We start from the raw sequence: 19,825 nt of genomic DNA on the forward strand, positions 1-19,825 counted from the left end.
CTGCATTTATTTGATCCAAAGTTCGATCAAAATATTTATTCTGTTTCAAACAGCTGTTTTCTATTTGAATTTTAAAGGTAATTTATTCCTCTGATCAAATGTGTATTTTCAGCATCATTCCTCCAGTCTTCGGTGTCACATTAATCAGAAATCATTATAATATGACTATTTGCTGATTATCAATATTTAAAACAGATGAGTAAATTTTTTTTTCAGCATTCTTTGATGACTAGAAGGATCCACAGATCAGCATTTATGTGATTTTTTTTTATTTTTTATAAATGATAGAAATTAATACTTTTATTTAGCAAGGATTCTTTAAATTGATCAAAAGTGATGATAAAGACATCAATTTACAATGATTTCTATTACAGAGATTTATATTCCAGATAAATGTTGCTCTTCTGAACTTTCTATTCATCAAAGTAACCTGAAAAACGTCTACTCCGTTGTTTTCAACATTATCATAATACAAGATTTTTTTTTTTTTTAGCAGCAAATCAGTATATCAGAATTATTTCTGAATGATTGTGTGACTCGAATCAGCTTTGAAATCTCAATAAATTACATTTTGAAATATTTTAAAATAGAAAACAGCTTCTATTTTTTGATATTTTGGATATTTCAAAATTTCACTGATTTGCAACATGGATCAAATAAATCCAGGCTTGGTGAACAGAAGAGACTTCTTTAAAAAAACATTAACAAGCTTACTGTTCAAAAACTTCTGACTTTATTTTTTTCTCTAATCTCTAGCTTTTAATTTGCTTAGAAATCTATAACTGCTGGACAATAACAAATAATGATTTGTTTATATACTACAAACACTTTTTATCACATAATAAGGCAGAATAGTTTCTATACTGTAATAAATGCTATTAGCATTACATTGTTCATTTACTTTATTTATCACCTGCTGGAGATTTTTTCGGACTTTAAAAAAACAAAACCGAAAACAATTGTTTTCATACAGCGATAGGTGGATGCTTTCTGCGCGAGAGCGCCCTCCGACTTCGATTATGAATGAAACACACACACACACGCACGCACGCACACACACTGCAGGAGTGTTTAGTGCTCCGTGATGTTCATTTCGCCTTCTGGGTCAGAAAAAAACATCAGGTCATTTGCAGACTATCCTGTTTCTTTGAGTTTAAATCTATATTTATCTATACATCATATTGAAAACCTCTATGCGAACACACTTGCCCGAAAAAGTGCGGGGGACGAATTTCCGTGATGATAAAAGTGTGGGGGCATGTCCCCCGCGTAATCTACGCCCCTGACAAGGAGGCTAAAGTGTCTGTTGCTAGTGCGTCTCTTGAGATTGGGGAATGAGGTTTACCTGCACAGCACCTACTCGCTGGCCTCCGTTACACTCACCCCCCCAAACCTCACTCCCATCCGGGTCACGGCACCAATGTAACTGGTCTCTTATCTTAAGAGTTCTTTATTGACATGCAGACTCAAGTTCACACACATAACTTTCATCCCTCTTTCTCTTTTTCTCTCTAATTCAAATAAATAAAATGACTGAATCAATTCTTACCACAATGCATTTATGTGTCTGATTTAAAGCTTAACTGATGGAAATTATCATAATTTGCACGGTGAAAGAATTATTGTCTTGTTGTATACAACCACCCAAAAACATTATGTGACCGCTAGCTGATATTTTCATAGGCTAACTGTTAATATTTGTGCATAATGTTTTGACCATGGATGTTTACAGAAGGATAATCTTTCATTTACGTGTAAGACACTTCATAAGCATTCATAATTTAGTTGGTTCATGCTGAACTGGTGTTGATAAATGTACTCTTTATATTAATAAGTCAATTTATATTGTCACTGTTTTTGAGTTACATTTTCTGGAGAGTTTTCCAGTTTTTCAGGGTCCAAATTTTGTTTGCATTTTATTTATTATGAAGGGGCAAATTATAATTTCGATACTGAAAACAGGTACATGTGTGAAGATTTAACTTATTTACGGGAATATATTCTATGAAACATGTTTAAGTTGTTAACATGTTTTTGTTTTAAAATATATTTGGATTTATAGAAATCTAATATATTTACCTAGATAAATGTAATATGTTAATTAATATTAGAAATTAATATATGAACAAATATTGCAAATGTATATATTTACATAGTCTGATATCTAAATATATTTACGTATAAAGTAAATAAATATATGTATAAATAAAAGTATATTTACATGTTTACTATATGTTAAAATGTTAAAAAAGCGGCCAAAATCTAATATTTAAATATATTTGTAAATTACATATATTGTATTAAATATATTTTCTTCTATTTGAATTTAAGATATTTAAATACATCCAAATATGTTTATTTAAAATATATATTTCAATCTATGTGACTGCTGTATGGGAACCGACAATGTCTTCTCCCAGGCACCGTGAATTTCTATTTTCTTTTTTTTCTTTTTTAGGGGTTAACCACATACACTCACCCATTTCTCCCGAAAACATGAAAATAAGTCACCGTTAAACTAGAAGAACAGAGTGAACTTTCTAGTTACTTACACTACACAACCATATGAATAAGCCAGCCTTTAATTGAAAGGATTATTATTGGCGGATTCAAGGGTCCCCTGAACGCAGTTTTAAGCGAAGCTGATGAGAGTTCTCACGCTCACTTGTTCTCATGCTCGAGTCCACGTGAGAACCGAGAGATCTGCGTGAGTTGTGTAAGAGCTGCAGATTCAAGAACTCTCCACAAACCCGTTTATGCTCAACTTAATGACGGAACCACGCTTTATGCAAAAGTAGAATTGAGAAAATTCGGCACGAAGAACCACAATACAGATATAAAGGAGCTGTGTAGATCGTGAATTCAAACGTGTTTTCATTACTGGCCTCTGTAGCAGTCATTCACTACAGCCCGCCTCCTCGCGAGAAAACTCATCCATTGGCTCATTCGTTCTGGGTTCCTAGAGGCCAGCCGTCCTGCCAATCTTCTGTTCTGCATTCCCATTGGCTGATCAGAACAAACAGAGGCAGGAGCTGATGAGGAAATGCGCTTCCTTGTCTGTGTGTGTCAGACGGTGCGGAATGGCGAGCTAAACCGTTTGACGAAAACCAGTCAGTCAAATCCAGTAATCTGCTTCATGGTTGGGGTGTTTCACTAACTGAAGGACGTGAGGTAGAAGCGTGATTTCCTGCTGAGTTTGGCGATGATGACCGCGGAGCTGGACAGTCGCTTCTACGCCGATAACCTGCTGACCAGCGAGGACTGGGGTGAGTGACGTCACGGCAGATGGTTTGTAACGAGCCTGTGATAATGTAATAATAGTGCTGATGACGACACCGCAGGGAGCGAGCCCGGAGTCACTCCGCATCGAGTTCACATGTGGATCCCCCCCCCCCCCCCATTTAGATCTCAAAAACATCATGTGGCATGTGTAGTGTGTTGTGTTGTTTCTGAAGCAGCTGCTCTGAACGTGTTGTGATTCCTGTCTGAGATCCGTCTGCGTCTCTCTGGAGAGGACAGAAGAGCCTCAGCAGCGTGAGATCAGTGCGAGATCATGTGAGATCTCCGTGAGATCAGTGTGAGATCGGCGAGAGATCGGTGTGAGATCAGCGAGAGATCTCCGTGAGATCAGTGTGAGATCAGCAAGAGATCTCCGTGAGATCAGTGTGAGATCAGCAAGAGATCTCCGTGAGATCAGTGTGAGATCAGCAAGAGATCTCCGTGAGATCAGTGTGAGATCAGCAAGAGATCTCCGTGAGATCAGTGTGAGATCGGCGAGAGATCTCCATGAGATCAGTGTGAGATCAGCAAGAGATCGGTGTGAGATCAGCAAGAGATCTCCGTGAGATCAGTGTGAGATCAGCAAGAGATCTCCGTGAGATCAGTGTGAGATCAGCAAGAGATCTCCGTGAGATCAGTGTGAGATCGGCGAGAGATCGGTGTGAGATCAGCGAGAGATCTCCGTGAGATCAGTGTGAGATCAGCAAGAGATCTCCGTGAGATCAGTGTGAGATCAGCAAGAGATCTCCGTGAGATCAGTGTGAGATCAGCAAGAGATCTCCGTGAGATCAGTGTGAGATCAGCAAGAGATCTCCGTGAGATCAGTGTGAGATCAGCAAGAGATCTCTTTGAGATCAGTGTGAGATCGGCGAGAGATCTCCATGAGATCAGTGTGAGATCAGCAAGAGATCGGTGTGAGATCAGCAAGAGATCTCCGTGAGATCAGTGTGAGATCAGCAAGAGATCTCCGTGAGATCAGTGTGAGATCAGCAAGAGATCTCCGTGAGATCAGTGTGAGATCGGCGAGAGATCGGTGTGAGATCAGCGAGAGATCTCCGTGAGATCAGTGTGAGATCAGCAAGAGATCTCCGTGAGATCAGCGAGAGATCTCCGTGAGATCAGTGTGAGATCAGCAAGAGATCTCCGTGAGATCGGTGTGAGATCTCCGTGAGATCAGTGAGAGATCGGTGTGAGATCAGTGTTCGATCAGTAAGAGAACATCGTGAGATCAGTGTGAGATCGGCGTGAGATCGGCGAGAGATCAGTGTGAGATCAGTGAGAGATCGTGTGAGATCGGCGAGAGATCGTGTGAGATCGGTGTGAGATCGGTGTGAGATCAGTGAGAGATCGGTGTGAGATCAGCAAGAGATCTCCGTGAGATCAGTGTGAGATCGGTGTGAGATCAGCGAGAGATCTCCGTGAGATCAGTGTGAGATCGGCGAGAGATCAGTGTTCGATCAGTAAGAGAACATCGTGAGATCAGTGTGAGATCAGCGAGAGATCTCTGTGAGATCAGCGAGAGATCGGTGTGAGATTGGCTTGAGATCGGCGAGAGATCGTGTGAGATCGGTGTGAGATCGGTGTGAGATCGGTGTGAGCGTGAGATTGGTGTGAGAGGTCCACCTTTTCACTCTGAGGATAATTGAACAACTAAGGCCTGGTTCACACGGGACGATTTTAAAATTGTCGGCCGATTTTCCAAACCTGAGAGACCCCACACACGGCGATAAAAAATCACGGGTCTAACAGTTTTGGTCGTTCAGTGTGTGGTGTGCAGCCACACGGCAATATCAACACATCACACACGAACCGATTTGACTCCCGAGCATTCCCAGGTCAGACGGGAAACTATATGAACTATACTTGCTACATCATGATATGGAGGAAAGTTGTTGTTTTATCTCATAGAAATGTTGTTACGTACTACACAGATTAATAACCGTTGAAATAAACGTTCATATATTCGTTTCCATGTACTCTGGTGGACTGCAGTTGTGGATGTAGTTATGCCCATCGACTTTATTTGTATTTGTTATATTTGATATATTATATACGCCGGCTGTTTTGATTTTGTTTCCCGGTACTTCCTCGCCGCCTCGTCACCTCGCTTTCTGATTGGCTACACGCCACAGTCCACAGGCTGCGTGATCATTTGTCCTCGGGGGACACCACACACGAGAAGAAATCGGGCAAAATAAATCCAACATGTTGAATATCCCCGATTTGAGATCGGAGCGGTCCCGACGTCCTTCTGAGCAGAGGAGAGCGGTCGTAACACACCACACACGGCAGGAATATTTGATCAGATTATTTTACGATAATCGGAGCATCCTAAGATTGTCGGAAGGGGGGAATCGGGGCTAAAATCGGCCTAATTATCCTGCTGTGTGAACCAGCCTTAAAGTGTGCAACATTCATGCTCCGATGTGTACTTTGTTTTGTTTAAAGTCTGTGTAAGCTAATAATAGATATGTGTTCTGAGTGTGTCCCACCACAGAAGAAGTAAGCAGGATCCTCTGCTCTCAGAGTCGCCAGGGTTTACCCCTCCAGCTCCTAAAGCATCGTGTTTCCTTCTTATTGTAATCACATAATCTGTGCATGTCTCTGTCTCTCAGATGCCTGTCTGTACCAGTGTGAGGATATGGAGGAGGATTTCACCGGAGAACTGAAATATGACACATCGGTACGTTCACCACACACACACACTCGGTCTCTCCAGATCCACCCATCTGTTCTCACAGAGACACAGAGAAGCTTGTTTTCGTCAGATTAATGGACTGAATGGCTGTGACAGTAATAACACTCACTGTGCTGAAAGAGTGCTGTCTCTGTCTCTGTCTCTGTCTCAGCTGGACAGTGATCTGGTCCTCACGCTGGACCCTGATGACCCCACATCACCGTGGAAGAACCTGGATGAAGACCTGACAGGTGGGACACCAGCACTTCCTCTGCTTCCTCTAGTTCAGGGCAAGGGAAATACTCCAGGCCCATACTAAAATAATTCACACATGAGGCCATTTCCGTTTCAGAATTTGCTGTAATTACCGTAAGCATTACAACATAACACCAGATGCATGTAATAAAATGTAATAGAAACTGTCACATACAGCCCATGTGTACTGTAACAGCACACACACACACACACATACTCTGTGGAGAGAACGCAGAAGACCACACACAACTGAAGCGATCACTTCATCTTGAGACTGCCTCTCTAAAAGCAACATCAAACTGTTTGTGCTAAAAATAAGATTCTTAAGAACATTTCCAGAATTGCACTTCAGAACATTTGCACAAACGTCTTCTATACCGTATGAGAATCATATTTTAGGCTGATCTATCCCTCGACAGTAATGACAGTAGGCTGCATGTTTAATAGGCGTACTGTCCCTTTAAGAGCTGCACACATACTCTTCTCTCTCAACTGTTTACTTTCATTTCAGACAGAACCTGAGTCTACATGTAAACCTTGTGTGTTTTGACAGTATTAGCACAAAAGATAACTGTTTGACAGGCTTTAGTGCGCGTGCGGCGCTCAGAAGAGGCACAGGTCAGACCTGTACACCAGTCAAACACACACAGATAACCAGAGAGTAACTCTAGCACTGAGTTCACACTGCTGTTGTTCAGTCTAACGGTAGCAACAGTTTCTTCAAGAGCAGATGATTTAAATGGGCACACAGCACACCCCTAGATCAGCTGTAACGTCACTGAATCTGCTGTTCTAAATCAGCCGTCTGTTCCTCATATCATCATGCTCATTTAAGCATTTGAACAAACGTCTTTGAATGGTTTTGTGGTGTTTGTTGTATGTTAAAACACAATTGCTATGTTTTAACTGGCATTATGGCATTTATAATAAAAAGATCCCAAATTCAGCTGTGGTGTGTGTGTGGCTGTGCTACACACTGTTCCTCGTGTCAGACACTTGTTTTATGTAGTTTTATGACCAGTTCTTGTTCCAGAAAAGATTAATAATGTTTGTGTTCCAGTAGTCCTATAGTGTTCAAAGATCCAGCATTTAGAGTGCATTAGATCATGCTCCGTCCCGACTCTGGGGTGGAGCGATGCATGACCAAAGAGTTCAGGTTAACCCAGTCCCTCTCTGTTTGTAGGAGAAGTGTTGAAGGATGAAATGACTTTAACACAGCCTCTGCCAGTGGACATGTGTAAGTCTGAACACTTCCCCATGCAGGTCTCTTATTATTGACTTATCTATGTGTGTGTGTGTGTGTGTGTGTATGTATTTATCTTCAGTAGGATACCAAACCTCATTAATAGTTCTAGCTAACACATTAGAGTAATTAGATGATTGCAGATGTTTTCATCATCGAACAGTGTAAGTTTTGCCACAGTGCATGTAAGGTGTGTGTGTGTGTGGTAGTTTTCCAGGTGAAGACTGAACCTCCATCCCCTGCCTCGTCTCTGACCTCTGACAGCTCTATCCCATCTCTCCCTGAAGCTCAGGTGTGTGTTCAAGACAGCACTTTATGATTCATGTTTCAAGATTAAATGAAATATTTCAAGTAGTTCAAGAGATGAATGAGTATTCACTAGTGTTGTACTTCGGGACCAGCTCGGTACTAAAATAATGAAAATGTGACGGCAGCAGGTTTCTGTAAATACCGGTGGTACCGAGGACCCGCTCAACCCGGATCTGAACGCATACAGCGCTATGAAGCAGAAAACACAGACAGAGTCTCAAAATCCAGTCATGTTACTTACATTTTAATATGGACAGTCACCGAGTTTGTCAAAGTTAGCATAAATGAGTCTAACACTGTTTAGAGTGAGCCAGTGTCAAAATAAAAGTTTGTTTTCACGTAAAGGCATTGTGCTAGAAATATTACTATTATTAATAGAATGTATATGAAACTGCTACTGCTGTTGAAAACATTAATACAACTTTATTTTTAAAATGAATAAATCACACAATGTTTTAATTTTAATAGCAAATCCCCTTTATTTACCAAAAAATAAAATGAGTTTAAGTTTCATTATTTAAAGACAAATTAAATTAGGGTGAAGCTTGTTTACTGATTTTCATAATTATATTACTTGTAGAAAAACTTTAAGCACAATTGTAAAGAAGAATAAAGATTGCCATTGTTTTTATTTTTAGTGAGGAGAAGTTTTTTCTTTCTTGAATTATATTTTAGTGGTAGTGAGAAGCGTGGATGTTCAGTGGTCTCTGTACTGAACACTGAGACGGTCCGTGATAACACCAGTGTTCAGGAGTGTGATCTGGCTCCTCTGTGTGTGTGTGTGTGTGGTTCTCCGTCTCTCTCAGGTGACGGTGAAGAGTGAGAACCCCCCCACTCCACCGTACATGTATGGAGACGTGCTCTCACCTCCTCTGTCCAGTGTGGAGGTCACCGTCAGCAGCATCACTCCACAGCAGCAGCCTCCGCTTCCTCTGAGCTTACAGCAGCACGTGATCAGCAGCCTCGACACACACACCGCAGGTCTGCACACACACACACACACACCACAGGTCTGCACACACCTCCCTCACACACACACACACACACACACACAGGCTCACACACACACACACACACACCGCAGGTCTGCACACACACACACACACACGCACCGCAGGTCTGCACACACACACACACACCGCAGGTCTGCACACACACCACAGGTCTGCACACACCACAGGTCTGAACACAAACATGCTCACACACACACAGACACAGGTCTGCACACACACACACACACACCGCAGGTCTGCACACACACACACACACCACAGGTCTGCACACACCACAGGTCTGAACACACACATGCTCACACACACACACACTCTCTCTCACTCTCACTCCCTCACACACCTCCCTCACACACACACACACACTCTCTCTCTCTCACTCTCACTCCCTCACACACACACACACACACACACTCTCTCTCTCTCACTCTCACTCCCTCACACACACACACACACACTCTCTCTCTCACTCTCACTCCCTCACACACCTCCCTCACACACACACACACACACACACCTCCCTCACACACACACACACACACACTCTCTCTCTCTCTCTCTCACTCTCACTCCCTCACACACCTCCCTCACACACACACACTCTCTCTCTCTCTCTCTCACTCTCACTCCCTCACACACCTCCCTCACACACACACACACACACACACAGGGCGGTGACTGTGTTCTGAGTAATGTGACACTGAGAGACTGTCGCACTGTGACTGAGCTCTGTTCCTGTTCCTCTAGCTGATGTGCTCTCACACTTCAATCTTCTGAGAGAACCAACACAGCAGGAAATACATATTATGCAAATATTTTCTCTTTTTTTATACTGAATAATATATTTCCATAAAAGCAGACACCGTGAGAAGGGCCTGTCACGAAGCCCAATAAATGTGTGTTAAAGTATCTTGTTTGAGTTGACCTGTGTCTAGAGTCCAGGTGAAGAACTGACCCAAAGTGATTATTCACTGAAGACTGTGTGCTGTTCCTCTGAACGTGACTGAAGCCACACGTCGCTGGTTCTCGAGTGTGTTTTCTGTGAATGATGAGCAGTGTGTGTGTGTGTGTGTGTGTGTGTGTGTGTCCAGCGCTCTCCGCAGCAGCCACGCTGAAGGCCAGCAGTATTCTGAGCAGTAAACCTCTGATCCAGCCCAAACCCGTGTGTGTGGCTCAGAGCTCCGGTCCCAAAGCTGTCCTCCTGCAGAGCGTTCCTGTCCCCGTCCCACCCCTCGAGCAGAGCAGCAGACCCGGTGAGGTCACCAGCACACCAGGATGTCAGCTCCGCTTCTGTCACGGTGTAGATGACTCTGTCTGTCTGTCTCCTGCAGTGGTTCTGTCCCAGTCCGTGTGTCTGGGTTCTGCTCCTGCTATCGTTAAAGTGGAGCCGTTGTCTCCCAGCATGCCCCTCTGCACGAGCCCCTCAGCCGTGCTCCCGAGCAAACCCCTCATCCCAGCATCCTCTCTGCCTGGAAACATCTGCAGTGACATCGACGTGAGTCCCGCCGACAGCTGCCGTGTTTTAACTCAATACTGACACATGTGTAGAGTAATGTAGACATTTATTTATTTAACAAGAACATAACTAGATCTTTTAGTTCCTGTCCATCAAGTCAGTTCTGAAGAGATAGTAATCCAGTGAATGCTGTACTGTTTGTGTGTGACGCACGTTTAGTTCAGCTGGTCCATGTGACCAAATAAACCCCGAGAGAGATCAGGACTGAAGGAGCTTCACGCCGGAGGAACCTCTTCATCGCTCTATGTTAGAACCGCAGAACCACGAAACCGCTTTAGTTCTAGGAGCTCCGTTTGGGGTCTAAAACAGCTCTATAGGGACGTAGGTGTACGCTAAACACGTACAGAACATCAGCTATACAGCATTTTTAAAAAGCTTTCTCCACAAACACTGAAAACATTCACCTGATGTCTGCAGTAGTGGTCAGCTGATGCCGATATCTTCAGCCAAGTTTACCCAGGAAGTGGAGACGAGGTGATACTTTGTCAAAGGTCCTGAACTTTCGGGGGCGGGGCTTGGACGCTAAACATCAACCACCATTTATTCTGATCATTTTCAAAATATTACTGTTATTGTGTCATGAAATGTAATTTTAAAAGTATTTCGTAAACTGTGCATTCATCTCAGTTATCATGTAAGCCTCGACACACCACAGCACCAGCTCGATAATACCGGTATACATTATTACATAGTAACAAAGCACCAAACATCCTCTGATGACAGTAGATTCACTCTTCAGCTTAGGTAGTGTCTGTCATCGACGACAGAAAAGGACTGATAAATGCCCTTCATTGTGTTTGCACTCACAGATGCTGCTGCCTGCCAGCTGCAATCACAAATAAAATATAGTTCCAGGTTTTGTTTTGTTTTTCTCCTCTTTATCATCATAAATATGGTTATTTAATATTCTTGAAATATTGTGATATAATTTTGAGGCTGTATCGCCCACCCCTAAGTTACAGTGATCCCATACAGTGAACACACTTGTGGTCCTCAGATGAAGGTTTTGAAGAGGCAGCAGCGTATGATCAAGAACCGTGAGTCGGCCTGTCAGAGCCGCAAGAAGAAGAAGGAGTACCTGCAGAACCTGGAGGCGCAGCTTCGGGAGGCGCAGCAGGAGAACGAGCGTCTGCGCAGAGAGAACCAAGCGCTGCGACTGCGTCTCGCCGGGAGAGAGGTCAGACCATAACCCTGCATTCTCACACGCTGCAGTTCTCATGCGGTGTATAATTGTGTGTTGTGCCTAACAGGCCACGGAGTCTGGCACCAACAAGAGAGCTCTGTGTGTGATGGCCCTGTTCCTCTTCATCACCTTTACCTTCAGCCCCGTCAGGTAAACACTGCAGCTGCAATCACTCTCTAAACAACAAGCGTATCGGCATAGAACAGACATTGGGAACGGATTCTTCAGGTCTTGTGCCAATGCAGGTGAAACATCTGAATAACAACAGTGTTTTCAGACAGCAGATGTACAGTACAGCTGATGTAGGTCCAGTTGAGGAGTGCGTGTGCTTTCACACAGAACAGTTGTCAGTCCGCTACTGATCTTACCACAAACACAACATTTATCAACTTGTTACTAAAAAATGCTTTTTCAGCAGAGTGATCCTGTTTTATCAGAGTACAGTAACAATCGTTCATAGACATTAGCAGACCTGCAAACGTGTGCGCATTTTGTGTAATATGATTTGTCCACGCACAGTAATCAAATCAAACAGCAGAAAAAGATGGAGTTCTTCAACCAGTCGGAGCCTTTTTTCTTTTCTTTATTTTTATTTTTTGCATTTAAATATTTCTCTCCTAGAGGCCTATAGTTTGTAGTTTCAGTTTAAAGCGTCAGAAGCTCTGACAGAGATGTGATGTGATGCAGAGCTTACATTGCACAGGTATATTCTCCATCTGGAAATGGAGAAGTCCACTGTCAGAAGTGTTTGAGCTTTTGCTTTGTGATTCTCCTCTGAACAGTGTAACAGTAGTTCATATACCAAAACATCTTGTTCGGCATATTTAGAACAAAAATCATAAGATGACATTAAAAACCCTAACCCACAAATACTAATTAGCTGTCATTTTAAATCTTTACTTATCTTTGGCACTATCCTTCAGACTAACAGGTTTTACCCTTTTTACAGCAATACATTTTTTAATCACTTAAAATATAATAAAATTTTGTATGATCACTTAATATATTTTTTTCTTTAATCTTTTTAATTTTATTAAGTGCAGGTAATGATATGAATGTTTCTTTTTACATAATTGTATCTGTTACACCTAATGATGATGGAACATTATTTTACTTATATTTTGACATTTTCCACAAAGGTTATTTGAAACACTGAAGTTCTGTTGATGTCTCTCTCCTGCAGTCTCAGAGACAGGACGTTGGAAGCTGGGATCGAGGAAGCGTCTAGCCCTCAGACAGGAAGACGCTTGCTGGAGTTTGAGAGATCTCAGGAGCTGAGCAGGAAACGAGCAACCGAGAGAACCACGGAGCAGAAGACAGACAGAGAGGAGGAAGAACGCTGGAGGAAAGCAGAGCTGGACAAGAAGGCATCAGTCTCGTATCAGTTCAGGTGAGGCTGACTGTGCAGAAGAACACACAAACACACACGTGGACCCCGTCACTGTGTCTGAGCATGTGTTTCTTGTTCAGGAATCAGAGCGAGGTGTTCAGTGATGTTAAAGACCTCCTCCTTCAGGACATAGACAGATATTTCTCGTCCTCTGACTGCAGACAATTCAACCGCTCAGAGTCCCTCAGGTCAGTTTGTAAATACATAAACATTACAGCCCCTTTAAATCTACATTGAGCCAATCCATTTAATCTCATTTTCATAATTTACATATCACTTAATCACAAAACAAAATCTAAAATGGAGAAGTTGATTTGATTATCCTATTTATTATTTTGTTGTATTTAACTACAGTAAATCAATCATATACCGTATTTTCCGGACTATAAGTCGCACTTTTTTTCATAGTTTGGCTGGTCCTGTGACTTATACTCATGTGTGACTTACTTATCAAAATTAATTTGACATGAACAAAGAGAAATGAGCTAACAGAAAACATTACCGTGTACAGCCGCGAGAGAACGCTATATGGTGCTCAGTGCTCCTGTAGTCTACACTGAACACATAAGAGCGCCCTCTCACGGCTGGAGACGGTAATGTTTTTTCTTGGTTCTCAATAAATGCAACTTATAGTCCAATGCAACTTATATATGTTTTTTTCCTCGTCATGACATATTTTTGGACTGATGCGACTTATACTCAGGTCCAACTTATAGTCTGAAAAATACGGTAATCAAGTTTAAATACACTACCAGTGAAAGGTTAGGACACATTTGTCTTGAGTTTATGATTCTTGTATTAAATTTTGAGTTTCTTTTTTATTAAATTACTATTCTGAAATATCGACACAAAAGAATGAGTTGGTGTGTCCAAACTTTTGATTGGCAGTTAAAATATAAATTAATTTATTGAAATATGTTGAATATTGTTTCATTTCCTTTCTTTCATTCTTCCTTTCTTTTTAAAGGAACTATAAAGTTGATACTTTTATAAATTTCATAGTTGTGTGAAGACAAACAGATTGTTTCAGAGAGCTTTACTCCCTCTCTGTTTCTCCATCAGGTTGGCGGATGAGCTGCGTGGATGGGTCCATCGTCATCAGAATAACCGGAAGTCTGATAGAAAGGCGAAGGTTGTGAAGAAAACAAAAATAGCTCAGGTGTGAAAACACAGCTGCTCTGTTACCCAGCAAGCTTTTGCAGACTCGCTTAAACACAGAATATGTATTATACAGACTCCCTCAAACACAGAACCCGTATCTTACAGACTCCTCAAACACAGAACCCGTATCGTACAGACTCCTCAATTACAGAACCCGTATCGTACAGACTCCCTCAAACACAGAACCCGTATCGTACAGACTCCTTCAAACACAGAACCCGTATCGTACAGACTCCTCAAACACAGAACCCGTATCTTACAGACTCCCTCAAACACAGAACCCGTATCGTACAGACTCCCTCAAACACAGAACCCGTATCTTACAGACTCCCTCAAACACAGAACCCGTATCTTACAGACTCCTCAAACACAGAACCCGTATCTTACAGACTCCCTCAAACACAGAACCCGTATCGTACAGACTCCCTCAAACACAGAACCCGTATCTTACAGACTCCCTCAAACACAGAACCCGTATCTTACAGACTCCCTCAAACACAGAACCCGTATCTTACAGACTCCTCAAACACAGAACCCGTATCTTACAGACTCCCTCAAACACAGAACCCGTATCTTACAGACTCCTCAAACACAGAACCCGTATCTTACAGACTCCTCAAACACAGAACCCGTATCGTACAGACTCCCTCAAACACAGAACCCGTATCGTACAGACTCCTCAAACACAGAACCCGTATCGTACAGGCTCCTCAAACACAGAACCCGTATCCTACAGACTCCTCAAACACAGAACCCGTATCTTACAGACTCCCTCAAACACAGAACCCCGTATCGTATAGACTCCTCAGACACAGAACCCGTATCGTATAGACTCCCTCAAACACAGAACCCGTACCGTACAGACTCCTCAAACACAGAACCTGTACCTTACAGACTCCCTCAAACACAGAACCCGTACCTTACAGACTCCCTCAAACACAGAACCCGTATCGTACAGACTCCTCAAACACAGAACCCGTATCTTACAGACTCCCTCAAACACAGAACCCTGTATCGTGCAGACTCCTCAAACACAGAACCCGTATCTTACAGACTCCCTCAAACACAGAACCCGTATCTTACAGACTCCTCAAACACAGAACCCGTATCGTACAGACTCCCTCAAACACAGAACCCGTATCGTACAGACTCCTCAAACACAGAACCCGTATCTTACAGACTCCTCAAACACAGAACCCGTATCGTACAGACTCCCTCAAACACAGAACCCGTATCTTACAGACTCCTCAAACACAGAACCCGTATCTTACAGACTCCTCAAACACAGAACCCGTATCGTACAGACTCCTCAAACACAGTACCCGTATCGTGCAGACTCCCTCAAACACTGAACCCGTATCGTATAGACTCTTCAAACACAGAACCCGTATCCTACAGACTCCTCAAACACAGAACCCGTATCTTACAGACTCCTCAAACACAGAACCCGTATCTTACAGACTCCCTCAAACACAGAACCCCGTATCGTATAGACTCCTCAAACACAGAACCCGTATCGTACAGACTCCCTCAAACACAGAACCTGTATCTTACAGACTCCCTCAAACACGGAACCTGTATCGTACAGACTCCCTCAAACACGGAACCTGTATCGTACAGACTCCCTCAAACACAGAACCCGTATCGTACAGACTCCCTCAAACACAGAACCCGTATCTTACAGACTCCCTCAAACACAGAACCCGTATCGTACAGACTCCCTCAAACACAGAACCCGTATCGTACAGACTCCTCAAACACAGAACCCGTATCGTACAGACTCCTCAAACACAGAACCCGTATCGTACAGACTCCTCACTTACAGAACCCGTATCGTACAGACTCCTCACTTACAGAACCCGTATCTTACAGACTCCACAAACACAGAACCCGTATCTTACAGACTCCCTCAAACACAGAACCCCGTATCGTATAGACTCCTCAAACACAGAACCCGTATCGTATAGACTCCCTCAAACACAGAACCCGTATCTTACAGACTCCTCAAACACAGAACCTGTACCTTACAGACTCCCTCAAACACAGAACCCGTACCTTACAGACTCCCTCAAACACAGAACCCGTATCGTACAGACTCCTCAAACACAGAACCCGTATCTTACAGACTCCTCAAACACAGAACCCGTATCTTACAGACTCCTCAAACACAGAACCCGTATCGTACAGACTCCTCAAACACAGAACCCGTATCGTACAGACTCCTCAAACACAGAACGCGTATCTTACAGACTCCCTCAAACACAGAACCCGTACCTTACAGACTCCCTCAAACACAGAACCCGTACCTTACAGACTCCCTCAAACACAGAACCCGTATCGTACAGACTCCTCAAACACAGAACCTGTATCTTATAGACTTTTCAAACACAGAACCCGTATCGTACAGACTCTTCAAACACAGAACCCGTATCGTACAGACTCTTCAAACACAGAACCCGTATCGTGCAGACTCCTCAAACACAGAACCCGTATCGTCCTCAAACACAGAACCTGTATCTTACAGACTCCTCAAACACAGAACCCGTATCGTATAGACTCCTCAAACACAGAACCCGTATCTTACAGACTCCTCAAACACAGAACCCGTATCTTACAGACTCCCTCAAACACAGAACCCGTACCTTACAGACTCCCTCAAACACAGAACCCGTGCCTTACAGACTCCCTCAAACACAGAACCCGTATCGTACAGACTCCTCAAACTCAGAACCTGTATCTTACAGACTTTTCAAACACAGAACCCGTATCGTACAGACTCTTCAAACACAGAACCCGTATCGTACAGACTCCTCAAACTCAGAACCTGTATCTTACAGACTTTTCAAACACAGAACCCGTATCGTACAGACTCCCTCAAACACAGAACCCGTACCTTACAGACTCCCTCAAACACAGAACCCGTGCCTTACAGACTCCCTCAAACACAGAACCCGTATCGTACAGACTCCTCAAACTCAGAACCTGTATCTTACAGACTTTTCAAACACAGAACCCGTATCGTACAGACTCTTCAAACACAGAACCCGTGCAGTGCATTCCATGTCATTTCCCTCATAGAAGCTGAATTCAGTGCTGTGTGAAGCAGTGCAGTTCCTTATTGTTGTTCACTCAGTAGAGCAACATGTTGCATGTTCCAAGGCATGTTGCATGAAGTGAATCAAAGATGAGTTGCTCTGTGAAACATTAGTATAGTTTACACATGATTCGCTGGATTTATGTGTTCTTTCCCTATCACCTGCAGAAAGCGCAGCACAAAAAGACAAACTTTTCCAGGTACCTTCCAATTCAGGCTCATCGTTCAATTGAAAGGTAACTACAAGGCCTCAGAGTAAAACAAGTTGTGCAAATGTTTTAATTAATACAAATGTTTATCAAAAGTATGCTTGGTTTGTCCTTATAGTCAGCTGCAGGTCCTGCCTGGGCCAGAGATCAGCTACAGCGACTTTCTGGATGCTATTGATCGGCGTGAGGACACTTTCTATGTTGTATCATTCAGACGGGTAAGAAGAGCAGACCACTGCAGTGTCGACAGAAAGGACACACACATGTCCTCTCACTCAAACTCATCTCATGCTTGACTTTTGTAGGATCACCTGCTGTTACCTGCCATCAGCCACAATAAAACAACTCGACCCAAAATGTCTCTGGTCATGCCTGCCATGGCCATCAATGGTGAGATTGATCAATATAAATAATTTACTCACCCTCGTGAATGTTTTTATTCTATAGATGATATTTTGAAAAATGTATCATGCGTGAAAGTTCATTGTGGGGCTGCAGGATAGGGGTTAAATGATTGATCAGAATTGTTAGCATGACTATTGTCATTTTAATTATTTATTGTTAATTATTGCACTTTCACATAAGCACAAATAAAGAGAACGTCAGCTGGCATGGTTTGCTTCAATTTTGTCGCAGCGTTTTTTCCATAATGCAGAGAAAGCACAAATTATTGATTTAATCGAAAAGCTTGTTTCAGGATAAATAACCAGCAGGCAAATATCACAGACGATTATGCTTTAAATATCGAGAGAAGCAGAGATCGTGATTCTTTGTGCAGCTCTAGTTCAGTGTTGTTTAAAAGGACGTGAGATTGAGTAAATGATGACATCTTTATGAACTCTCCCCATTTAATGTCTGTATATTTAAAACCTGTGATTTGTTTTGTGTCCCGTGTAGATTCGGTGTATAACTCGTCTCAGGGCGGCTATGAAATGATGATGCAGGTGGACTGTGAGGTGATGGACACGCGGATCATCCCAATCAAGTCCTCTGTAGTCCCGCCCTCTCTCAGAGACCCGCCCCCCACTCCGCCCCCCCACCATCAGCATGCTAACCACACCTCGCTGCGCAGCCGTCAGCATCACTTGCACGGCAGCGGGGCGTCGCCGAGGCGGAGGACCGCGGGTTACTTCATCAGTCAGAGCGGATCTGATTGAGAGTCTGAGAGCAGGAACCAAGGACTCTCCAGCAGTAGTTTAAGGTTCTTTTACTCTCGAATCAACCCTGGGAACACAGGACAATTGATCAGACACGTACATGATACGGTGAAATGACTGATGGCCCGTTGCACTTATGTGGTTAGCGCTGGGGGCTTCCGCGGGTGGGCTGTGTTTCCTTCCCTCCTGTTAGCAGTAGCCTGTTTGTTCAAACCTTCTGTTCCTGAATCATATGCTCTCTTTTTATACATACCTTGTGTTGGTGTTGTTGTTGTTGTTTTTTTTTATTGAGATTATTTAAAAAAGGATGTTCTTCTATTAGATTATATAAAGCATTATGAATCTTGATTTGAATGTAAGGAATGATGGTGTTTGTATATATCCTTTGCTCTGTCACAGGTGACGGCTGCTCCAGTGTAAAGCTGCTGGTTTGCTGCTCTTTCTCATCACAGCTTGATCTTTCTTTTGATGGCTGGGCTTGTGAAATGTTAGCGTGTCACAGAAGCTTCTGCCGTTAGCGTTTTCATTTTCAGGTGTCTTGTCTTGAATGTTTTGCTGCTTTTGTCCCGAACCACTAACAGGACGGTGAATTTATTAGTGAACAGGTTTAGATTTTGACAAAGCGCTTAACTGGCCGTCCATCATCCCGCTCCGTTTGCTGATATCTCTCAACCACCTTGTGTTCAACTCGAAGGGAATAAGGCCCGTGGCCAGATGTATATTTCTGTTGTAGTTTTCCTTCTGTGAAGATGTTTTATCTCCTGATTGAAGATGATTTCATGTTTTCTTGTCACCTGCAATCTTCATGGCTTCTTGTCAAATCCAGCGCAGTCCGTCTGATGATGATGAAGATGATGAAGCCTTCCCATGATGAACTGCTCTAGCATGCTTCTGTTATCTGTGATGGAGGGATGTGTATGTAAATGTAAACCTGCTTTTTTTTACTTTATTTAAAGAGCTTTCATATGGAAAACACTTTCTCTTCCTGTCTGTATGAGAGTTTTGAACTACTGTGTTCATTTGTAGAGGAGAAAATACATTTGATAAAAACTGTGTAGTAAGTGATTGTGTCCAGTGAGTTAGTTAAAGAATCGTTTCTTACGGAGTTACCATAGCTGACAACGCATTAAATCAAGAGAAGAGAGTTGGGTGTGATTTAACCTGATCATTATTAACACCAGAATGCATGAAACTATAGACAAATGATTTGATTTGATGGTTTTCTTTTTCTTCAAGAAGTTTCCCAGTTGATGAATGATTAACAGATGATTTCTGGTTTATTAACATGTTACTCTCCTTCATGTGTTTACACCGTAGGAAATCTGCAGTTTAGAGCCGCTGT

The 19,825-nt window shown here is 42.8% G+C and overlaps 1 protein-coding gene across 2 annotated transcripts; it reads left to right on the top strand.

Annotated features, from left to right (window-relative positions):
• Nucleotides 1-3,022: 3,022 nt before the first annotated feature.
• Nucleotides 3,023-19,544, top strand: atf6b (activating transcription factor 6 beta). 2 transcript variants are annotated; one of them, XM_052532427.1, is made up of 17 exons: nt 3,023-3,266; nt 5,895-5,962; nt 6,129-6,207; nt 7,395-7,448; nt 7,664-7,746; nt 8,570-8,744; nt 9,865-10,026; nt 10,105-10,268; nt 11,287-11,466; nt 11,540-11,622; nt 12,656-12,862; nt 12,943-13,050; nt 13,925-14,021; nt 17,286-17,353; nt 17,445-17,544; nt 17,632-17,716; nt 18,224-19,544. In XM_052532427.1, exons 1-17 carry the CDS (start codon nt 3,203-3,205, stop codon nt 18,481-18,483), a joined length of 2,037 nt encoding a protein of 678 aa, XP_052388387.1. In that variant the 5' UTR covers nt 3,023-3,202; the 3' UTR covers nt 18,484-19,544. The 2 variants fall into 2 exon arrangements, with proteins under 2 accessions (XP_052388387.1, XP_052388388.1); XM_052532428.1 differs by lacking the exon at nt 3,023-3,266 and having other exon boundaries at nt 5,927-5,962; nt 6,098-6,207.
• Nucleotides 19,545-19,825: the final 281 nt, after the last annotated feature.

The sequence above is a fragment of the Carassius gibelio genome, chromosome A19, assembly GCF_023724105.1.
Source record: "Carassius gibelio isolate Cgi1373 ecotype wild population from Czech Republic chromosome A19, carGib1.2-hapl.c, whole genome shotgun sequence".
NCBI classification, from domain to species: domain Eukaryota; kingdom Metazoa; phylum Chordata; class Actinopteri; order Cypriniformes; family Cyprinidae; genus Carassius; species Carassius gibelio.